This window comes from Gopherus evgoodei, chromosome 1 (assembly GCF_007399415.2).
Source record: "Gopherus evgoodei ecotype Sinaloan lineage chromosome 1, rGopEvg1_v1.p, whole genome shotgun sequence".
Taxonomy (NCBI): Eukaryota; Metazoa; Chordata; order Testudines; family Testudinidae; genus Gopherus; species Gopherus evgoodei.
The window spans coordinates 35642342-35661431 of record NC_044322.1 but is presented as its reverse complement, the minus strand read 5'-3'; the positions used below and the strand labels follow the sequence as shown (position 1 = coordinate 35661431).

At 47.3% G+C, this 19090-nt stretch overlaps 1 protein-coding gene across 1 annotated transcript in view; it reads right to left on the bottom strand.

The window, feature by feature from the left end:
• The window catches only part of PARP4 (poly(ADP-ribose) polymerase family member 4), a 79156-nt gene extending 61131 nt beyond the window's left edge, over positions 1–18025 (bottom strand). The window contains 4 exon segments of the mRNA XM_030561355.1: positions 358–553; positions 13918–14050; positions 15272–15382; positions 16766–18025. Coding sequence (XP_030417215.1) covers positions 358–553; positions 13918–14050; positions 15272–15291 — 349 coding nt within the window. The 5' untranslated portion in view covers positions 15292–15382; positions 16766–18025.
• Positions 18026–19090: the final 1065 nt, after the last annotated feature.

Below are 19090 nucleotides of genomic sequence, written 5' to 3'. Positions count from 1 at the left end.
AGAAACTAACACTCATCTTTGTAGCATTCTGTTAACCCAATATATACTGCTGACTCAAACTAAAGCTTCTAGCTAACTACAGGTGATATTTTTTCAGTGTATTCAAAAAGACTGCCATGATTGGATTTATTATTTTACCCATAGTCTTGATCCAGGGCCTGATCCAAAGCCCGTTAAAATCAATGGGAAAGACTCCAATATGGTGCGGTTCATTAGTCCAGCCTTTTTTCTGCATCTTCTGTTTATATTACTTTTTCGAAAACAACTATTTTTGCTAATTCATTTGAAATTAGTTCTAAATTAAATCTTCCTCTCCAAAGATACCAGCCCATAAAAAACTTCACTAAATACACTTACCATAAAGTCTTGGCTTTTGATCAGAACTACCTTCCAATGATTTACTAGACTCATAGCCATCAATCTGTAAAAGTTTTCCTTCTTCAGCCGATTTCCATACAAAATCAACACTTACAATGGGGAGTCGATACTTCTCAATAGTTTTCAGATGATAAGAGCTGAGTACAGCAACATTATCCACAATGACATGTGTACACTAAAAATGAGATTAAAAATCACAGCTATTATGCAGATGCAAAAATAGGTAACTACTGCACTGCAGTTCATTAGTTTGTTTACTCAATACTAATTTTCTATTAGTAAACAACATAGTGAATGCCAGTGAAAACGAGGTAGATTCTGAGGCTAAAATAGAGAAAGAACAAGTTAAAAATTAATTAGACAAGTTACATATATTCAAGTCACCAGAACCTGATGAAATACATCATAGAATATTTAAGGAGCTAATGGAGGAGATATCTGAGACATTAGTGATTATCTTTGAAAACTAATTGCAGATGGAAGAGATTCCAGAGGATTGGAAGAGGGCAAACATAATATCAATCTATAAAAAGGGGAATAAGGATAACCTGGAGAATTACAGACCAGATATCTTAACTTCAGTACCCAGAAAGATAATGGAATGAATAATCAAGCAATCAATTCACAAACATCTAGAAGATAGTAAGGTGATAAGTAAGAGTCAACGAGGATTTGTCAAGAACAAATTGTGTCAAATCAACATAATAGCTTTGACAGGGTAGCAAGCCTTGTGGATGGGGGGAAGCAGTAGATGTGGCATATCTTCACTTTAGTAAGGCTTTTGATACAGTCTCACATGACCTTCTCATAAACAAACTAGTGGAATATAGCTTAGATCAGTGGTGGGCAACCTGTGGCCCATGCTGCTTCCCGCAGCTCCCATTGGCTGGGAATGGTGAACCACGGTCACTGGGAACTGCAGGTGGCTGTGTCTGCAGATGGTCAATATAAACAAACTATCTTGCAGACCACCACTGTATTACCCTGACAGGCAGCGTGCAGCCTGCAGGCCACAGATTGCCCATCACTGGCCTAGATGGAGCTACTATATGGTGAGTGTATAAGTGGTTGGAAAACCATTCCCAGAAAGTAGTTATTAGTGGTTCACAGTCAAGATGGAAGGGCATATCGAGTAGGGTCCTGCAAGAATCAGTCCTGAGTCTAGTTCTGTTAAATATCTTCATAAATGATTTAGACAATGGAATAGAGAATATGATTATACAGTTTGCAGATGATACCAAGCTGGAAGGGGTTGCAAGTGCTTCGAGAGGATAGGACTAAAACTGAAAATGATCTGGACAAATTTGAGAAATGGTCTGAAGTGAACAGAATGAAATTCAGTAAGGACAAATGCAAAGTACTCCACTTGGGAACAATCAATTGAACACACATAAAATGGGAAATGAGTACTGTGAAAAGGGATCTGGGAATCACAATGGATCACAAGCTAAATATAAGTTAAGAGGGCAACACAGTTGCAAAAAAAGCAAACATCATTCTGGGGGTATATTAGCAGGAGTGCTGTAAGCAAGATATGAGAAGTAATTCTTACACTCTAGTCTGCGCTAATAATGCCTCTCCTGGAGTATTGCGTCCAGTTCTGATGCCACATTACAGAAAGGATGTGGACAAACTGAAGAAAGTCTGAAAGAGAGCAACAAAAATGACAAAGGTCTAGAAAACATGGCCCATGAGGAAAGACTGAAAAAATTGGGTTTGTTTAGTCTGGAAAAGAGAAGACTGGTGGGGGGGGTGGGGGGGGGGGCAAAGAGACACGATAACAGTTTTCAAGTACATAAAATGTTGTTACAATGAGGAGGGTGAAAAATTGTTCTCATTAACCTCTGAGGATAGGACAAGAAGCAATGGACTTAAATTGCAACAAGGGAGGTTTAGGTTGGACATTAGAAAAAACTTTCTGTCAGGGTAGTTAATGACTGGAACAAATTGCCTAGGGAGGTTGTGAAATTTCCATTATTGGAGATTTTTAAGAACAGGTTAGATAAACACCTGTCAGGAATGGTCTCGTTATTGCAGAGTCCTGCCTTGTGTGCAGGGGACTTGACTAGATGCCCTCTCACAGTCCCTTCCAGTCCTATGCTTTTATGGTGTCCCAAGAAAGAGGAGTGCTAGGCAGAGATAAGCTCCATCTAACGAAGAGAGGGAAGAGCATCTTCGCAAGCAGCTTGGCTAACCTAGTGAGGAGGGCTTTAAACTAAGTTCACCGAGGAAAAGAGACCAAAGCCCTGAGGTAAGTGGGATACCGGGAGGAATCACGAGCAGGAGAGTGCAAGAGGGGAGAATTCCTGCCTCATACTGAGAAGGCAGGACGATCACTGAGTCATCTTAAGTGCCTATACACAAATGCAAGAAGCCTGGGAAACAAGCAAGGAGAAGAGGAGGTTACTCACCTTGTGCAGTAACTGACGTTCTTCAAGATGAGTGTCCCTGTGGGTGCTCCACTCTAGGTGTCGGTGTGCCCCTGCGCCTTTGATCGGAGATTTCTGCAGCAGTACTCATACTGGCCACGCATGCTCAGAGCCTGGCCCCCACTCTGAGTATACCTCTAGGGAGCATGCGCAGCCGGTTCCCTCAGTTCTTTCTCTACAACGGAGGCTACCCCAACTCCGAAGTAGAGGGGAGGAGGGTGGGTAGTGGAGCACCCACAGGGACACTCATCTCGAAGAACGTCAGTTACTGCACAAGGTGAGTAACCTCCTCTTCTTCTTCGAGAGATGTCCCTGTGGGTGCTCCACTCTAGGTGACTTCGAAGCAGTGTATCTCAAGGAGGTAGGGACATTAGATCTGGCAGGAATGCAGTAGATAATACTGCCCTGCCTAATCGAGTGTCAGAGAGAGGGCCCTGAGTAAGGGCATAGTGTTTGACAAATGTGTGCTCGGAGGACCAAGTGGCTGCTCTACAAATGTCAGTCAATGGTACTTTACGTAAGAAGGCTACAGAGGTAGATACAGATCTAGTGGAATGTGTTCTGATCAGTGCTGGAGGTGCAACATTTTTTATCTGATAGCAGAGTCGTACGCAATCGGAGATCCAGTTCGAAAGTCTCTAGATAGAGATAGGCATGCCTTTGGAGCGCTCCGCGATGGAGACAAAGTCTAGGAGAGTTTCTGAAGGGTTTGGTTCTGTCCAAATAGAAGGATAAGGCCCTGCGCACATCAAGTGTGTGCAATGTGGCTTCGAAGGAGTTTGCATGTGGTTTCGGAAAGAAAGTTGGTAGACGTATTGGTTCATTGATGTGAAAAGAAGTGTGAACTTTTGGAAGGAATTTTGGGTGTAGGCGTACAGTAACTTTGTCCTTGAAGAAGAGTGTATATGGTGGATCTGCCATAAGGGCTGCTATCTCGCCTGCCCGTCTGGTGGAGGTAATCACCACCAAAAAGGCTGTTTTCATCGAAAGGTGCAAGAGGGAGCAGGTGGCTAAGGGCTCAAAGGGTTGTTGAGTTAAACAGGACAATACTAGGTGAAGATACCATGGAGGGGTAGGTGGCTTAATGTCTAGATATAAGGTTTGGAGTCCCTTCAGGAAACGCTTGGTGATGGGATGAGCAAAGACCGAGGTATTGTCAACTGTACCATGAAAGGTTGTGATGGCAGCTAAGTGGACTCTGATGGAGCTGAAGGAAAGGCCGGATTGCTTAATGTCCAATAGATAGTTGAGTATGCAGGGAAGAAGTGCCAAGGTAGGAGACAGTTGTTTAGTTGAACACCATTTTGTGAATCATTTCCACTTTCGGAGATAGGTGGTACTGGTGGATTGTGTTCTGCTGTGTAGAAGTACCCTCTGAACTTGGTCGGAACAGTCTAGTTCTCGTCGGAGAACCATGCAGGTACTAGGCTTTGAGATGAAGCATGGAGAGACTGGGGTGAAGAAGCCGGCCGTGTTGCTGTGATAAAAGGTTCGGGATGAGAGGCAGGGAGATCGGTGGTCGAACTGACATCCTGGTGAGGAAAGGGAACCACGGTTGTCTCGGCCATGAAGGTGTGATCAAGATCACATTGGCAAGATCCGTTCGTATTTTTATGAGGACCTTGTTGAGTAATGGTATTGGAGGAAATGCATAAGCTAAGTCCCGGTGCCATGGGATCATGAATGCGTCTCCAAGGGAGTGTTTGCCCAGTCCCGCCTTGGAGCAAAAATTGAGGCATTTCGTGTTTTTCATGGTTGCAAAGAGATCTATGGTTGGGTGACCCCAAGTGCGAAATATGTTGTAGATGATTCCCTCGTCTATCTCCCATTAGTGCTCCGAAGGGAAACGTCTGCTTAACTCGTCGGCAGTGGTGTTCATCACCCCTGGGAGATAAGCAGATGATATGTGGATGTGGTTCGCAAGGCACCAATTCCAGAGTTTTATGGCCTCTGAGCAAAGAGAGGGAACGAGCCCCTCCTTGTCTAAGTAGAACATGCAGGCAATGTTGTCTGTCATTATGCGTACATGCTGATTCTTGATTAGTGGAAGGAAGCAGCGGCAGGCATTCCGTATAGCTTGAAGTTCTAGAATATTTATGTGCAGGGAGGTCTCGGAATGAGACCATAGCCCGTGGATTGTTTGGTGAGAGATGTGTGCCCCCCAGCCCGTGAGGGATGCATTGGTCACCATTATCAGAGTTGGGGAGGTCTGGAGGAAGGGGACTCCAGAGCAGAGGTTGTAGGGGACTGTCCACCATATGAGAGAGTCTTTGACTCGGTAGGGTATGGCCAGGTGTTTGTTTAGTGAGTGCACATTTGGTTTGTAAACCGTGGCCAGCCAAGCTTGGAAGCATCTCATGTAGAGACGTGCGTTCTGGACCACGAAGGTGCACGAGGCCATGTTCCCTAGTAGTTGGAGGCAGTCTCAGGCGGTGACCAGGGGGCTGTTGCGAAGTCTCGTAGCCAGCAGTTTTATGGTATTGAATCGGTCGGGTGGGAGAGATGCCAGTTCGGTTGTGGAGTCGAGGCTCGCTCCTATAAACTCCAGGTGCTGGGTAGGACATAACGTGGATTTGCTTTTCTTTATTTGCAGGCCCAGGGATTGGAAGCAATCGATGGTGAGTTGTGTGAAGCAGAAAGCCTCGTCGAATGTGGAGGCCTTCAGGAGGCAATCGTCAAGGTAAGGGAATATTATGACTTTTTTCCTGAGGTAGGCAGTGACTACCGCTAGGAGCTTGGAGAAAACTCGAGGGGCAGTGGAAAGGCTGAATGGTAGAACTCTGTATTGGAAATGCGTTGAGCCAAGGGTAAAACGAAGAAAATGTCTGTGGGCTGGGTGGATAGTGACATGAAAGTAGGCGTCTTGTAGGTCGAGGGCTGAAAACCAATCGCCCTGCTTCAGGGCTGGAATTATGGTGGTGAGAGTAACCATCTTGAACTTTTGCTTTTTGACAAATTTGTTGAGCCTCCTGAGGTCGAGGATCGGTCGCCATCCTCCAGTTTTCTTTTCTGTTAAGAAATAATGGGAGTAGAACCCTTTCCCCTTGTGGCATTCGGGCACAAGTTCGATAGCCCCCAGGTGAAGGAGATGTACTTTTTGCTGGAGGTGTAGCTCGTGAGAGGTGTCCCTGCAGAGGGACGGGGAGGGTGGATGGGTGGGGGGGAGGGAGGTAAGGAGAGGAAGGGGACAGAATACCCAGCTGTGATGACCTCTAGAGCCCACTTGTCGGTGGTAATACTCTGCCATTCGTGCAAAAATGGCTCTAGGCGGTGTCCAAAGATAGTTGTAGGCAGTGCATACGCTGAAGTTGGGAAGATGTTTACGACATCCTCGACCAAAGGTTCAAATCTGCTTATTAGTTGGAGGAAGTTGGGGCATCCTGGAAGAATTGGAGCGATGTGGCTGGTATCTGGATCTCTGGTGTTAGTGTTGCTGTTGTTGATCCTGAGATCTTGGGAAATGTTGAGTATATGGGGGGTAGCGTGGACGGTGGTAAGGTTGATATCTATACTGTCGCCTTCTGGTTGTAGGGGTTTGGATGCCTAAGGATCGAAGAGTTGTCCTTGAGTCCTTCATTGAGTAGAGCACCTCATTCGTGGTGGAAGCAAAGAGTTTATCACCATCAAAAGGGAGATCCTCTATAGTGCTCTGAACCTCGCGAGGAAAGAGGGAAGAGGAGAGCCATGAACCTCGGCGCATGACCACTGCTGTAGCAGTGGATCTTGCTGCGGTATTGGCCGCATCCAGAGCTGCTTGAAGAGCCGTGCATAATATGATTTGGCCCTCGGAAACTAAAGCTGTAAACTGTTGTTTCTTCTGGTCTGGAATGTGTTCAACAAAGTCCATGAACTTGTTATAGTTTCTATGGTCGTACTTTGCCAGAATTGCAGTATAATTGGCCATTCGAAATTGTGAAGAGGCATACACTTTGCAACCCAGCAGTTCTAAGCGTTTGCCTTCCTTGTTGGCTGGGGTATGGCGGAGGCTGCGTCCACTACCAGTGAGTTTGGCGCAGGATGTGAGAAAAGGAATTCAGAGCCCTTAAAGGGAATGAAGTATTTACGGTCCGCTTGTTTGCAGGTAGGCTGGCTTGTGGCTGGAGCCTGCCAGATGGACTTAGCAGGTTCCAGAAGGGCTGCATTGATTGGTAATGCCAGTCTGGATGAAGAAGAGGGCTGCAGGATGTCCGTTAACTCATGTTGTTGGTCCGGTACTTCCTCTAGATTGATTCTAAGCTCGCTGGCAACCCTTTTAAAGAGATCCTGGAATTTTGAAAAATCGTCTGAGGACGGTGGAGGGGAGGGAAGTAAAGCTTCTTCAGGCATTACTTCAGTTGGTACTTCAGTTGGTACGGGATCAGGAGCAGGAGTTTACTGATCCTGAGAAAGGGAGGGTGCCGCCAAGTGAGTCATATCATTTGGACGTTCGCATCTCGTTGGATTGGAATAGCGGGTGTGCTGCTGAGGGAAAGGTGCCCATGGGGCCCAATACTGCCATGGTGGTGGAAAAGGCATAGGGGTGCCATCCAGGGGTTAACGCACCAGGAGGCAGGGTCTCAAGGATAGTCTGAGACAATTTTCCTGTGCCCGCGGGTGACAGGACTCCGAGGATGGAATTCTGATTGCATTGAAACATCACCCTGTAGTTCAGACTCCTCCTCACTGGAGGAAGGTTGTTTGGACCCTGAATCATTCGTAAGGGAGAAGCAGTCTTTAAGGAAGGGCGATTGCAGCGTAGGTGACACTAAGAGGTCACTTGACTGGGTAAACGGCAGCACTGAGGCAGCTGAAGGTGAAGGCTGATAGAATTGCTGTAAGGGAACCTGGGCTTGCACCAGAGTTCTTAGTCTTGGCTCCGTGCCAAGTAGCGCTGTTAATGCCGGTGCTGGAGTCGGTGCTGCGCTATTAATAGAAGGCTGCGGTGCCTCATGGGGGGCCTGATATGTCGGCACCACATTCATCGCGGTGCCAACAGGTGCCATAATCGAGGCAGGCAAGTGAAAGCCTGTTGCCTCGGCAACAGAGCTTCGCGCTGCCGCCGAAAGCACAGGCGGGTTTAACGCAGTGCCGGAAGAGCCCGGCTCGTCGAAAGTGCTCAGGTGGGGGAGCACTGGTAAGGAGACTGTGGATCTGACCAGAGAAGGTTTGTGTCTAAGGGCTTCTTTTGAATTTGACAGAAAGTGCCCTCGTTTTGCTGCTTTCTTCTGCTTTTTAGAAGTGAGTAGAGGCAGAGTCCACGCCAGGATCTGAGGCGGACCCTAGGGATTTTTGAAGTAGAATAAGTTTAAGTTTTAGCTCCCTGTCCTTTCACGCTCTGAAGCTTAGTTTAGTGCAGTGAGCACATTTTTGGGGAATATGGGTCTTCCCCAAACATTTTATGCACTGCGAATGTTCATCGGAGAGAGGGATAGTGTCCTTACAGGAGGAGTAGTGCTTGAAGCCTGTGGAGCCAGGCATATCTGAAGCAGCTGAGAGAACAATTTTTTTTTAAACAGTAGAAAAAAGGTAGGTAACACTAACTAACAACTAACAAGAAACTGTCTAACTACAAGTTATTTTAAGATGAGGAAAGAAATTCTTTAAGGAGTCTGCTGAGCTCCATCTCAAGCCGGGGACGGTACAGAAGGAACTGGCCGCGCATGCTCACTAGAGGTATACTCAGAGCGGGGGCCAGGCTCTGAACATACATGGCCGGTACGAGTACTGCTGCAGAAATCTCTGATCAAAGGCACAGGGTGCACCGACACCTAGAGTGGAGCACCCACAGGGATATCTCTCTCGAAGAACTGGAAGTCCTGGCACAGTCAGGGGCAGCTCCAGGCCCCAGCACGCCAAGCGCATGGTTGGGGCTGCATGCCACGGGGGGTGCTCTGCCAGTTGCGGGAGGGCGGCAGGTGGCTCCAGTGGACCTCCCGCAGGTGTGCCTGCGAAGGGTCCGCTGGTCCCGCAGCTCTGGTGGACCTCCTGCAGGCATGCCTGTGGAGGGTCCGCTGGTCCTACGGCTCCGGTGGACGCCTGCAGGAGGTCCACCAAAGCCGCGGGACCAGCGGACTCTCTGCAGGCACGGCTGCGGGATGCCCATCAGAGCCGCCTGCCGCCCTCCCGGCGACCGGTAGAGCGCCCCCCCTCAACATGCCGCCCTGCTTGGGGTGGCGAAATGTCTAGAGCCGCCCCTGGGCACAGTCAAGGAATTATGATGTGATTGGAATAAGAGAGACTTGGTGGGATAATTTACATGACTGGAACACTGTCATGGATGGATATAAACTGTTCAGGAAGGACAGGCAGGGCAGAAAAGATGGGGGAGTTGCATTGTATGTAAGAGAGCAGTATGACTGCTCAGAGCTCCGGTATGAAACTGCAGAAAAACCTGAGAGTCTCTGGATTAAGTTTAGAAGTGTGAGCAACAAGGGAGATATTGTGATGGCAGTCTGCTATAGATCACCAGACCAGGGGGATGAGGTGGACGAGGCGTTCTTCCAGCAACTAATAGAAGTTATTAGATTGCAGGCCCTGGTTCTCATGGGAGACTTCAATTACCCTGATATGTGCTGGGAGAGCAATATAGTGGTGCACAGACAATCCAGGAAGTTTTTGGAAAGTGTAGGGACAATTTCCTGATGCAAGTGCTGGAGGAACCAATGAGGGGCAGAGCTCTTCTCACAAACAGGGAAGAATTAGTAGGGGAAGCAAAAGTGGATGGGACCTGGGAGGCAGTGACCATGAGATGGTCAAGTTCAGGATCCTGATACAAGGAAGAAAGAAGAGCAGCAGAATAAGGACCCTGGACTTCAGAAAAGCAGACCGACTCCCTCAGGAAACTGATGGGCAGGATCCCCTGGGAGAATAACATGAGGGGGAAAGGAGTCCAGGAGAGCTGGCTGTATTTTAAAAAATCCTTATTGAGGTTGCAGGAACAAACCATCCTGGTGTGTAGAAGGAATAGTAAATATGGCAGGTGACCAGCTTGGCTTAACAGTGAAATCCTTGCTGATCTTAAACACAAAAAAGAAGCTTACAAGAAGTGGAAGATTGGACAAATGACCAGGGAGGAGTATAAAAATATTGCTCAGGCATGCAGGAGTGAAATCAGGAAGACCAAATCACACTTGGAGTTGCAGCTAGCAAGAGACATTAGAGTAACCAGAAGGGTTTCTTCAGGTATGTTAGCAACAAGAAGAAAGTCAAGGAAAGTGTGGGCCCCTTACTGAATGAGGGAGGCAACCTAGTGACAGAGTATGTGGAAAAAGCTATTGTACTTAATGCTTTTTTTGCCTCTGTCTTCACAAACAAGGTCAGCTCCCAGACTGCTGCACTGGGCAGCACAGCCTGGGGAGGAGGTGACCAGCCCTCTGTGGAGAAAGAAGTGGTTCAGGACTATTTAGAAAAGCTAGACAAGCACAAGTCTGTGGGGCTGGATGCGCTGCACCCGAGGGTGCTAAAGGAGTTGGTGGATGTGACTGCAGAGCCGTTGGTCATTATTTCTGAAAACTCATGACAATAGAGGGAGGTCCCAGATGACTGGAAAAAGGCTAATGTAGTACCCATCTTTAAAAAAGGGAAGGAGGAGGATTCGGGGAACTACAGGCCAGTCAGCCTCATCTCAGTCCCTGGAAAAATAATGGAGCAGGTCCTCAAGGAATCAATTCTGAAGCACTTAGAGGAGAGGAAAGTGATCAGGAACAGTCAGCATGGATTCACCAAGGGCAAGGCATGCCTGACTAACCTAATTGCCTTCTATGGCGAGATAACTGACTCTGTGGATGAGGGGAAAGCAGTGGACGTGTTATTCCTTGACTTCAGCAAAACTTTTGATATGGTCTCCTACAGTATTCTTGCCAGCAGGTTAAAGAAGTATGGGCTGGATGAATGGACTATAAGATGGATAGAAAGCTGGCTAGACCATCGGGCTCAACAGGTAGTGATCAATGGCTCCATGTCTAGTTGGCAGCTGGTATCAAGCGGAGTGCCCCAAGGGTTGGTCCTGGGGCTGGTTTTGTTCAATATCTTCATTAATGATCTGGAGGATGGTGTGGACTGCACCCTCAGCAAGTTTGCTGATGACACTAAACTGGGAGGAGTGGTAGATACGCTGGAGGTCCAGAGGGACCTAGACAAATTAGAGGATTGAGACAAAAGAAATCTGATGAGGTTCAACAAGGACAAGTGCAGAGTCCTGCACTTAGGACGGAAAAATCCCATGCACTGTTACAGACTAGTAACCAAATGGCTAGGCAGCAGTTCTGCAGAAAAAGACCTAGGGGTTACAGTGAACGAGAACCTGGACATGAGTCGACAGTGTGCCCTTGTTGCCAAGAAGGCTAACGGCATTTTGGGCTATATAAGTAGGGGCATTGCCAGCAGATCGAGGGACGTGATCATTCCCCTCTATTTGACATTGGTGAGGCCTCATCTGGAGTACTGTGTCCAGTTTTGGGCCCCACACTACAAGAAGGATGTGGAAAAACAGGAGAGAGTCCAGCAGAGGGCAACAAAAATGATTAGGGGTCTGGAGCACATGACTTATGAGGAGAGGCTGAGGGAACTGAGATTGTTTAGTCTGCAGAAGAGAAAAATGAGGGGGGATATGACAGCTGCTTTCAACTACCTGAAAGGGGGTTCCAAAGTGGATGGATCTAGACTGTTCTCAGTGGTACCAGATGACAGAACAAGGAGTAATGGTCTCAAGTTGTTGCAGTGGGGGAAGTTTAGGTTGGATATTAGGAAAAACTTTTTCCACTAGGAGGGTGGTGAAGCACTGGAATGGGTTACCTAGAGAGGTGGTGGAATGTCCTTCCTTCGAGGTTTTTAAGGTCAGGCTTGACAAAGCCCTGGCTGGGATGATTAAGTTGGAGATTGGTCTTGCTTTGATCAGGGGGTTGGACTAGATAAACTCCTGAGGTCCCTTCCAACCCTGATATTCTATGATTCAACACTAATCCAAACAAAAACACAACTAAGACCTAATGCAAGACCTGTCATTTTGTGTGACACCTTCCCTCGGTGATAAGGAGAACAATAATAGCCTGGTAATTTTTCTCCTGGAAAAAGACTGCCATCAAAAATGACATAGTAAAAAAAAGTAAAGGTGGAACATATGGTCCTTTTGTGGACAGATAGGATATTGCTCTTAATTTTTATATGACACCTAGAGATTACAGTGATAGATACATTACAACTGCACTGATAAATAGAAATACACCTCTACCCTGATATAACACGACCCGATATAACACGAATTTGGATATAAAGCGGTAAAGCAGCGCTCTGGTGGGCGGGGCTGGGCCATTGTTGGCTAAGAGAAAGACAACGGTGCTGCTTGGCATCACAGTTCAGCTAACAACTCCCAGTGCGCAAGCCAACCACCCTCCCCCGGGGTGGAGTCTTCTAGGCAACAGCCCGTCAGCCCCCCATGGCAAGGCGCCGGCACATGCAAGTGGATTCGTCTCTATCTGCACAGAGCTCGTTATTTTGACACCATATTGGACATGCTTCTGAAGCGGCCACCCACAGGGCCAGCCTCACCTGGCTCCCGCATCTACTGATGATCTGGGATGGCAGCGGCGGTGGGGTGGAGCAGAAGGGCACAGCAGGAGAGACATAGGAGCCACCAGCGCAGCGCCCCGCCCAAGCCTTGCTCACCCTACAGGGCCCAGCTCCCCATCGAGGAGTCAGGCCACACGGTCCCTGCTGTCCATGTAGCAAAGGCTGCGGCTAGCCGGCGCAGCCCTCAGCAGGGAGGCAGGACCAAGGAGCCACCTTACCCAGAAGGGAGGGGGGGAGAGGACAGAGACTGAGGCCATGGCTACACTTACAGTTTTGCAGCGCTGGTAGTTACAGCTGTGTTCGTACAGCTGTGTAGGGCCAGCGCTGCAGTGTGGCCACACTGACAGCTACCAGCGCTGCAGTGTGGCCATATTTGCAGCACTTGCAGCGCTGTTGGGAGTGGTGCATTGTGGGCAGCTATCCCAGCATTCAAGTGGCTGCAACGTGCTTTTCAAAAGAGGGGGGTGGGGTGGAATGTGACAGGGAGCGTGGAGGAGACAGACAGAATGGATTTTTGGAGTTGACACTGTTCTCAGCTCCCTGCCTTGCAAGTTCTAAGGACTGTGCCTACCTTCAATCATTTTAAAAGTTCTAACTCCCTTCCCCCACTCCTCTCTCATTCACTAAATGCAAATTATGTACTGCTAAATACCCGTCAGACCAGATCAGCAACTGCTCAACACGGACTTCCCCCTCTCCCCCCTGCCATGTGAGAGTGCTGTTTCTCTCTTCAAGCAAACAGCTGTGAACATTCCAAAGTAATTCCCCTGCCTGCCTCCACTCGCTCAGCAAACAGGAGCTGTGTTTGTTTTTTAAATAAGCAGTTTGGCTGAACTCCGAGCTCTCCCTTTCTTCCGGTTTGTTGTGGACAGGAATTCTGGGATACCTCCTTATACCCCGGAGGTCAATAAAAGCGCTGGTGGGCGTCCACACTTGCTGACCAGCGCTGGATCACCAGCGCTGGAATCCCTACACCTGAGGCTCGACCGGGTGTACAGCCAGCGCTGCAACCAGGGAGTTGCAGTGCTGGCCGTGCTTTGCAAGTGTGGCCACATCCTAAGTTGCAGCGCTTTAACCCCCTCACCAGCGCTGCAACTCTCTAGTGTAGCCATGGCCTCTGCCCTTCCGTGGGAGGATTGCCAGGGGCAGGAAAACAGGACTTCCCTGTTCCCTGCTTACAGCGAGATTGCAGCAAACAGCCCAAGGGTAGCCGCTGTATAACTCAGACCTGCTGTGGTCACAGCTGCCGCCATGCTGGCCCCTCAGCCTAGAGTAGGGGTTGTAAGAGCTCTGAAAACTAGCTGGGGACCAGAGAGCTGGGGATCAGTGTCTGTCAATCAAAGTCCAAAGCAAGTTTGATAAAGCGCTTTCACCTACAATGCGGTAAGATCTTTTGGCTCCCGAGGACAGCGTTATATCGGGATAGAGGTGTATTTATATTAGAACTTCATACATGAAAGCTCTCTCGCTCACTCTATCTGCACCAATTTTGATTTTTCTGCCAGAGGCAAAAGTTAACCTTCTTCAGTATTCATTGGTGGGGGGGAGAGAGGGTGAAATATACCTCATGATTTAGCACAAAATAAATTATTCCGCCATTTTCTTTAATGCATGTTCTCAGTCTGTTCTTCTCCTGAATGGGTAAATGTTTCACTTTAAGAAAGAACACACAGTTTTCAAAGATTGCCACAGTCATCCTATTAAAAAACAAAACAAAACAAAACAAAGTGTTTTAATTCACAAAACTTCCAGAATTTCCTTGCATACCATACCCCATCCAAGTGACCTATCACCAAACATTACAGCCTTGTCTACAGTAGGGACATTTAAAAAGATTCCACTGTTATTAATACTCTTTTCAGATCCATCAAGGGGCCACTCTGAATTGGTTTTAACCATAGTTTCTGAAATGCTGCTGAACAGTGTCTGGCTTGGTCTAGACTTGCAGATAAATCATGTTATAAAACAGTTCAGCTGCACCTGCTGCTCAAATCTGTTATTAGCAGTGGGCAATTTTCTTATCTTAGACAAGGCCAAAATGACTCTGTCTCTTACCGACACAACAGCATTACAGTACATGGAAATTCCTACTAGGATGACCAGACATCCCGATATTTAGGCATTTGTCCTGCGTCCTGCCCGATGTTTGGGGTTTTTTTGCTCTGCCGGCGTGACTCTGCTTTCCTCCCCCGCCCACTCCGCCAATGGGACTCCTCCTCCCTCCTCCCATGTGTCCCGATATTTTCTTCATCCCATCTGGTCACTCTAATTCCTAGAGCCCTGCAGGGATAAATTTTTTTTATCTGCATCTAATCAGTGATCCATAAACATGGTCTGCAGATATAAAAAGGATATCTGCAAATCTGCAGAGCTCTACAAATTCCATATTTAATCTTATATACATTTCCATTTATAGGCAGAGACCCTATACATTTGTCACAGATCCATAGGTCCAGTATTCTCAAACAGCTCTGGAACAGTCCCTGGGATGATCCCCATCTTTGTGTCAACCCCCTCAGGGTCACACTCTTTCACTGGGATAAACCCCTTGGCTTTACCACCTCCTGGGACTGAACCTCAGAGCCTTCAGCACTCCTGTTTCACACCATGAGCTCCCCTCAGCGAGTCCACCTGAATTATACATGTGGGGAAGACTTACACACTCAAAGGGAGCAATGCACCCCCGACTTCCTCATTCTGGAGTGACTCTCAGATAGTGTTGTAAAAACAGAAGGGTTTATTATACGTCCTTAGTTAGCATGGAGAATAGAAAGTTACAACAAAGTCCCTCTGGGTCAGATCAGAACCAGAGCCATCTCTGACCCACCCTCAAGTGCCAGTCCAGAAGTGTCTCCTGCTTTCTGCAGCCCACATTTAACAACCCCACTGGAGTCCTTTGTTCTTGTTCCCAGGCAAACCTTGTCACCTGGCCATCCATCTTCCTTAGCCCTTTGTTCTCCAGATGATCAGGCAAATGTTTGGCCCAGGCCCCAGACAGCTAGGCATCAGTCACACCTGAATCTCTGGGTCTATGAAGGAGTAAACAACCTTTTTCCACCGTCTAGTTAAGCATGTAACACATAGGGGAAACTGAAATACACATGATATTCACACAAAATATTATGAAAAATTTCCACTTTGTCACATTACACACAAAAAAACTACATTAAAAGAACAATATGTTTGCAAAGTCAAGCTCTCAGAAGTTAGGATATGCCCAAATCAAGGTTGCCCAAACAACCTTAATTGAGCTCCTTTGTGTGTGTATATATTATGATCACATGCTACTTCACCCATACTGTTTCTGCCTCATTAACTGTACAGGATGGACTGTGCTCCAGTGACAAATCAGTACTGCATAGTTAAACCACTGTCCATTTGTTGAAGAAGTTGGAATGAGTGGAATAGTGGAAATCTGAGATGAACTGAAGTGGTAAAAATCTTACAAAATCAATAGAGCATTTTGGTCCCTTTGATGTGAATAGTCATATAATTTCAGCACTGCCAGACTGAAACCCTAGACTGAACCTAAACTGGATTTGAACACAGTTTCCACAGATCATCTCAAATCCTGCTCTGAGAACGTACAGTTGCCAAAAAGAGGATTTTCTCAGTATAACCCAGGGGTCGGCAACCTTTCACAAGTGGTATACTGAGTCTTCATTTATTCATTCTAATTTTAGGTTTTGCATGCTAGTAATACATTTCAATGTTTTTAGAAGGTATCTTTCTATAAGTCTATAATATAACTAAACTATTGTTGTATGTAAAGTAAATAAGGTTTTTAAAATTAAATTAAAATGTAGAGCCCCTGGATCGGTGGCCAGGACCCAGGCAGTGTAAATCAGTGTCACTGAAAAATCAGCTCACATGCCATGCCATAGGCTGCCTACCCCTGATATAAGCTCTAGAATAGACTCTGGCTCGCAACCCCCTTTTAAAGTCTGATGTCATATTGACTTAGAAAAATAATGTACTGTATCTGTGCAGCCAGAACAATGAGATTTTCTAGAGTTTAAAGTAAATAAAATAATTACAAAATGTCAGTCTAGCCACCCAGATCTGATCCTGCAATTCAAGAAACAACCCAAACAGATGGCAATAATTCCCAGAAAAGCACCATAAAGGGCATTCCGTGTTACACTTTCTCTGTCAAACTACTCACGGCTCAACTAGAAAAGAGAGAGGTTTCTTAAAGAGATGAGGCCTGCAAATACAGTTAACAGCTGAATCACCCAATAAACAGAGAAGAATGTGCAAATCCAAGGGGAGGAAAGATTTCATTCTCCCTCACATTCCCCCTTATTCGTCTGCAACCTAAATAAGAAAGACAACTCTATATATAGATGTAAAGAAGCACCCGAGTTCACCCCTAGACTAAAATCTAGTGTTACAGAATGAGACAAACTCACCTACTGGGAGCGAGCTCTCTGCCCAGAGGGATCTTCCGGGATCTGCAAAGATTCGTGACAGAGGCTGCGTGTAATAACTGGAGGGGTGGAATGTTCTCCGGTTCCAAAAGTACTAAAGGGAAACGCCCGTCCAAATGGCACAAAATAGAGCATTTGACTGCGAACCAGACGATCAACCGAATTGAACACGAAGCAGGCGTTCCTACTGGGCAGATAGCAGCCGCAGCCGTCTGCGCAGGCGCTGGAAGTAGACGGCGATATTGACAGTGCAAGTGAACTTTGGGGGACCTTTTAGGGAGTAGGAAACTAAATCCAGCCGCTCTCGTTTCATCCCTCTGGAGAATACAGAGGAGACACCACAATACTGGGGCTGTCTGGCTGGGTTTTCAGTCGCTGTTTCTTTTGTTCTGTTGGTGGGTGGAGATGATTTTACTCTCTCTGCGTCTATTACAGACTCTTCTCCACCCATTCCCGTAGGGAGAGACTTCAGTTCAGACAGCAAAATCCTCCCCCGGCTAGTGACCCAAATACATGTTTGTTGTATTCGTTTTATAGAAATAATAAAAGCACAAGAGTGTCACTCATCAGGCAACTATATCCTGTTCCAAGCATGCAGCTTTATTTGGGGAATCAGGTTGCTATTAAGGATTAACACAAAAGGGTTTGCATTTTACTTCCACACACACATTTCCAAAAACAGTCTAATCTGACCAGGTATTTTTACCTGATATAGGATCTGAATTTAGTTTGTGCTCTTTGACGCATGTTAATGAAGCATATGTTTTCATTTTTTGGAGTTGCAAAGCTTCACAATAAAGATTCATCCACACTACGCAAGTAATTCATTGATGATAACGTTTGTCTGCAATGAGCCTGTCACCAATCACCGGTTAACTGAATTTGAAAACTATTTGTTTGCTAGACAAGTCAGCTTTCCCCAGCACTGTTATGTAAAGATATTAAATTGTTTTTAATACCAGATGAGGCAAATGAGAGGACATGTGTGGGTGGAAATGGAGGGGAATCTGTTGCCAACAATCATTGGCTATAATTCTACTGCAATCTAAATCCATGCTGGTGGGCCTCCACCAGGGGTGAAAGTAATTTAAAGAATTTATTATACCCCAGAGTCCTGAGCAGGGGGTGGGACCTTTAGAGCCCTGGGACCTTTAAATCCAGATTTAAATGGCCCCAGGCTCTGGTATAGGCAGCTAAGAGCCCAGGGCCTTTTAAATCACTGCCAGCTGCAGAGATGGTTTGACGCCTCAGTACTCAGGGGCCATTTAAAGGGCTGGGGGCTCTGGCTGCCACTACTGCAGTGGAGCCCTGAACCCTTTAAATCGCTGCCTGAGCCCTGCTGCCAGAGACCTAGGGTGGCGGTGGCTCTGGCAGAGATTTAAAGGACAGCTGCTGCAAGCCCCTGGCTACCGCAGCAGAGCCCTGGGCCCTTTAAACCACTGATGGAACCTTTGGGGTCCCAGGTGCCACTGTTACCCTGGGGCTCTGGCAGCAGGGCTCAGGTGGCAATTTAAAGGGCCCAGGGCTCTAGCCACTGCTACTGCCCTGGGTCCTTTAAATCGCTGACCGAGCCCGGCTGCAGAAGCCCCAGGGCAGCAGCAGCAGCTGGGTGTGCTGGCAGTGATTTAAAGGGCCAGGGGCTCCCAGATGCCTGCTACCACAGTGGAGCCCTGGGTGCAACCCCCAAATAGCTGGAGTCAAGCCCCCTACTCTTCTGAGAGCCCTTCCTGTTCTGGAAAGCAGCTGCCCTTCTGTGCAGCTCCCAGCTGTTCTTGTCTCTCCATCGAGTTAAAGCAGCAGCAGCTCCCAGCTGTTCCTCCCCTTCCGCCTCAAGCAGGCCTAGCTCAGCTGTTCTGCGGGGGGGGGGTGTCCTGTGGCACCATGTGACCCCACATGCCCTTCTGCCTATATTTCACCTCTATTTAGGAGGAAGCAGACTTGGAGGATATATGGAAGAAATTAAGATATACTGAGGTAAAGACCAGTATTGGCAAGTAGCAAGGAATTAAAGAACTGCATCTAGTTCATGCAAAGCAGAACCCATTGTTCCACTCTCTCCCTTGATACAAAGGTGTGGAGACAAGTCCCAGCCTGTTAGGTACCACTGGCTGCTAGGTGCACAATGGTGAGTCACCTGCTGCTGGAACTGAGGGCTGGTCACCTAATGGGCTTGTTACCTGGAGACCAAAAGTGTTCACAGACCTGCCTCAAATGGGAAACTTACAAAGCCCAACACTTCCCCTTTTGTTTACTCCTGCTCTTCCCCCTCCTGCTTCCCCACCCTGTTCAACTGACACCAGTGGCAAA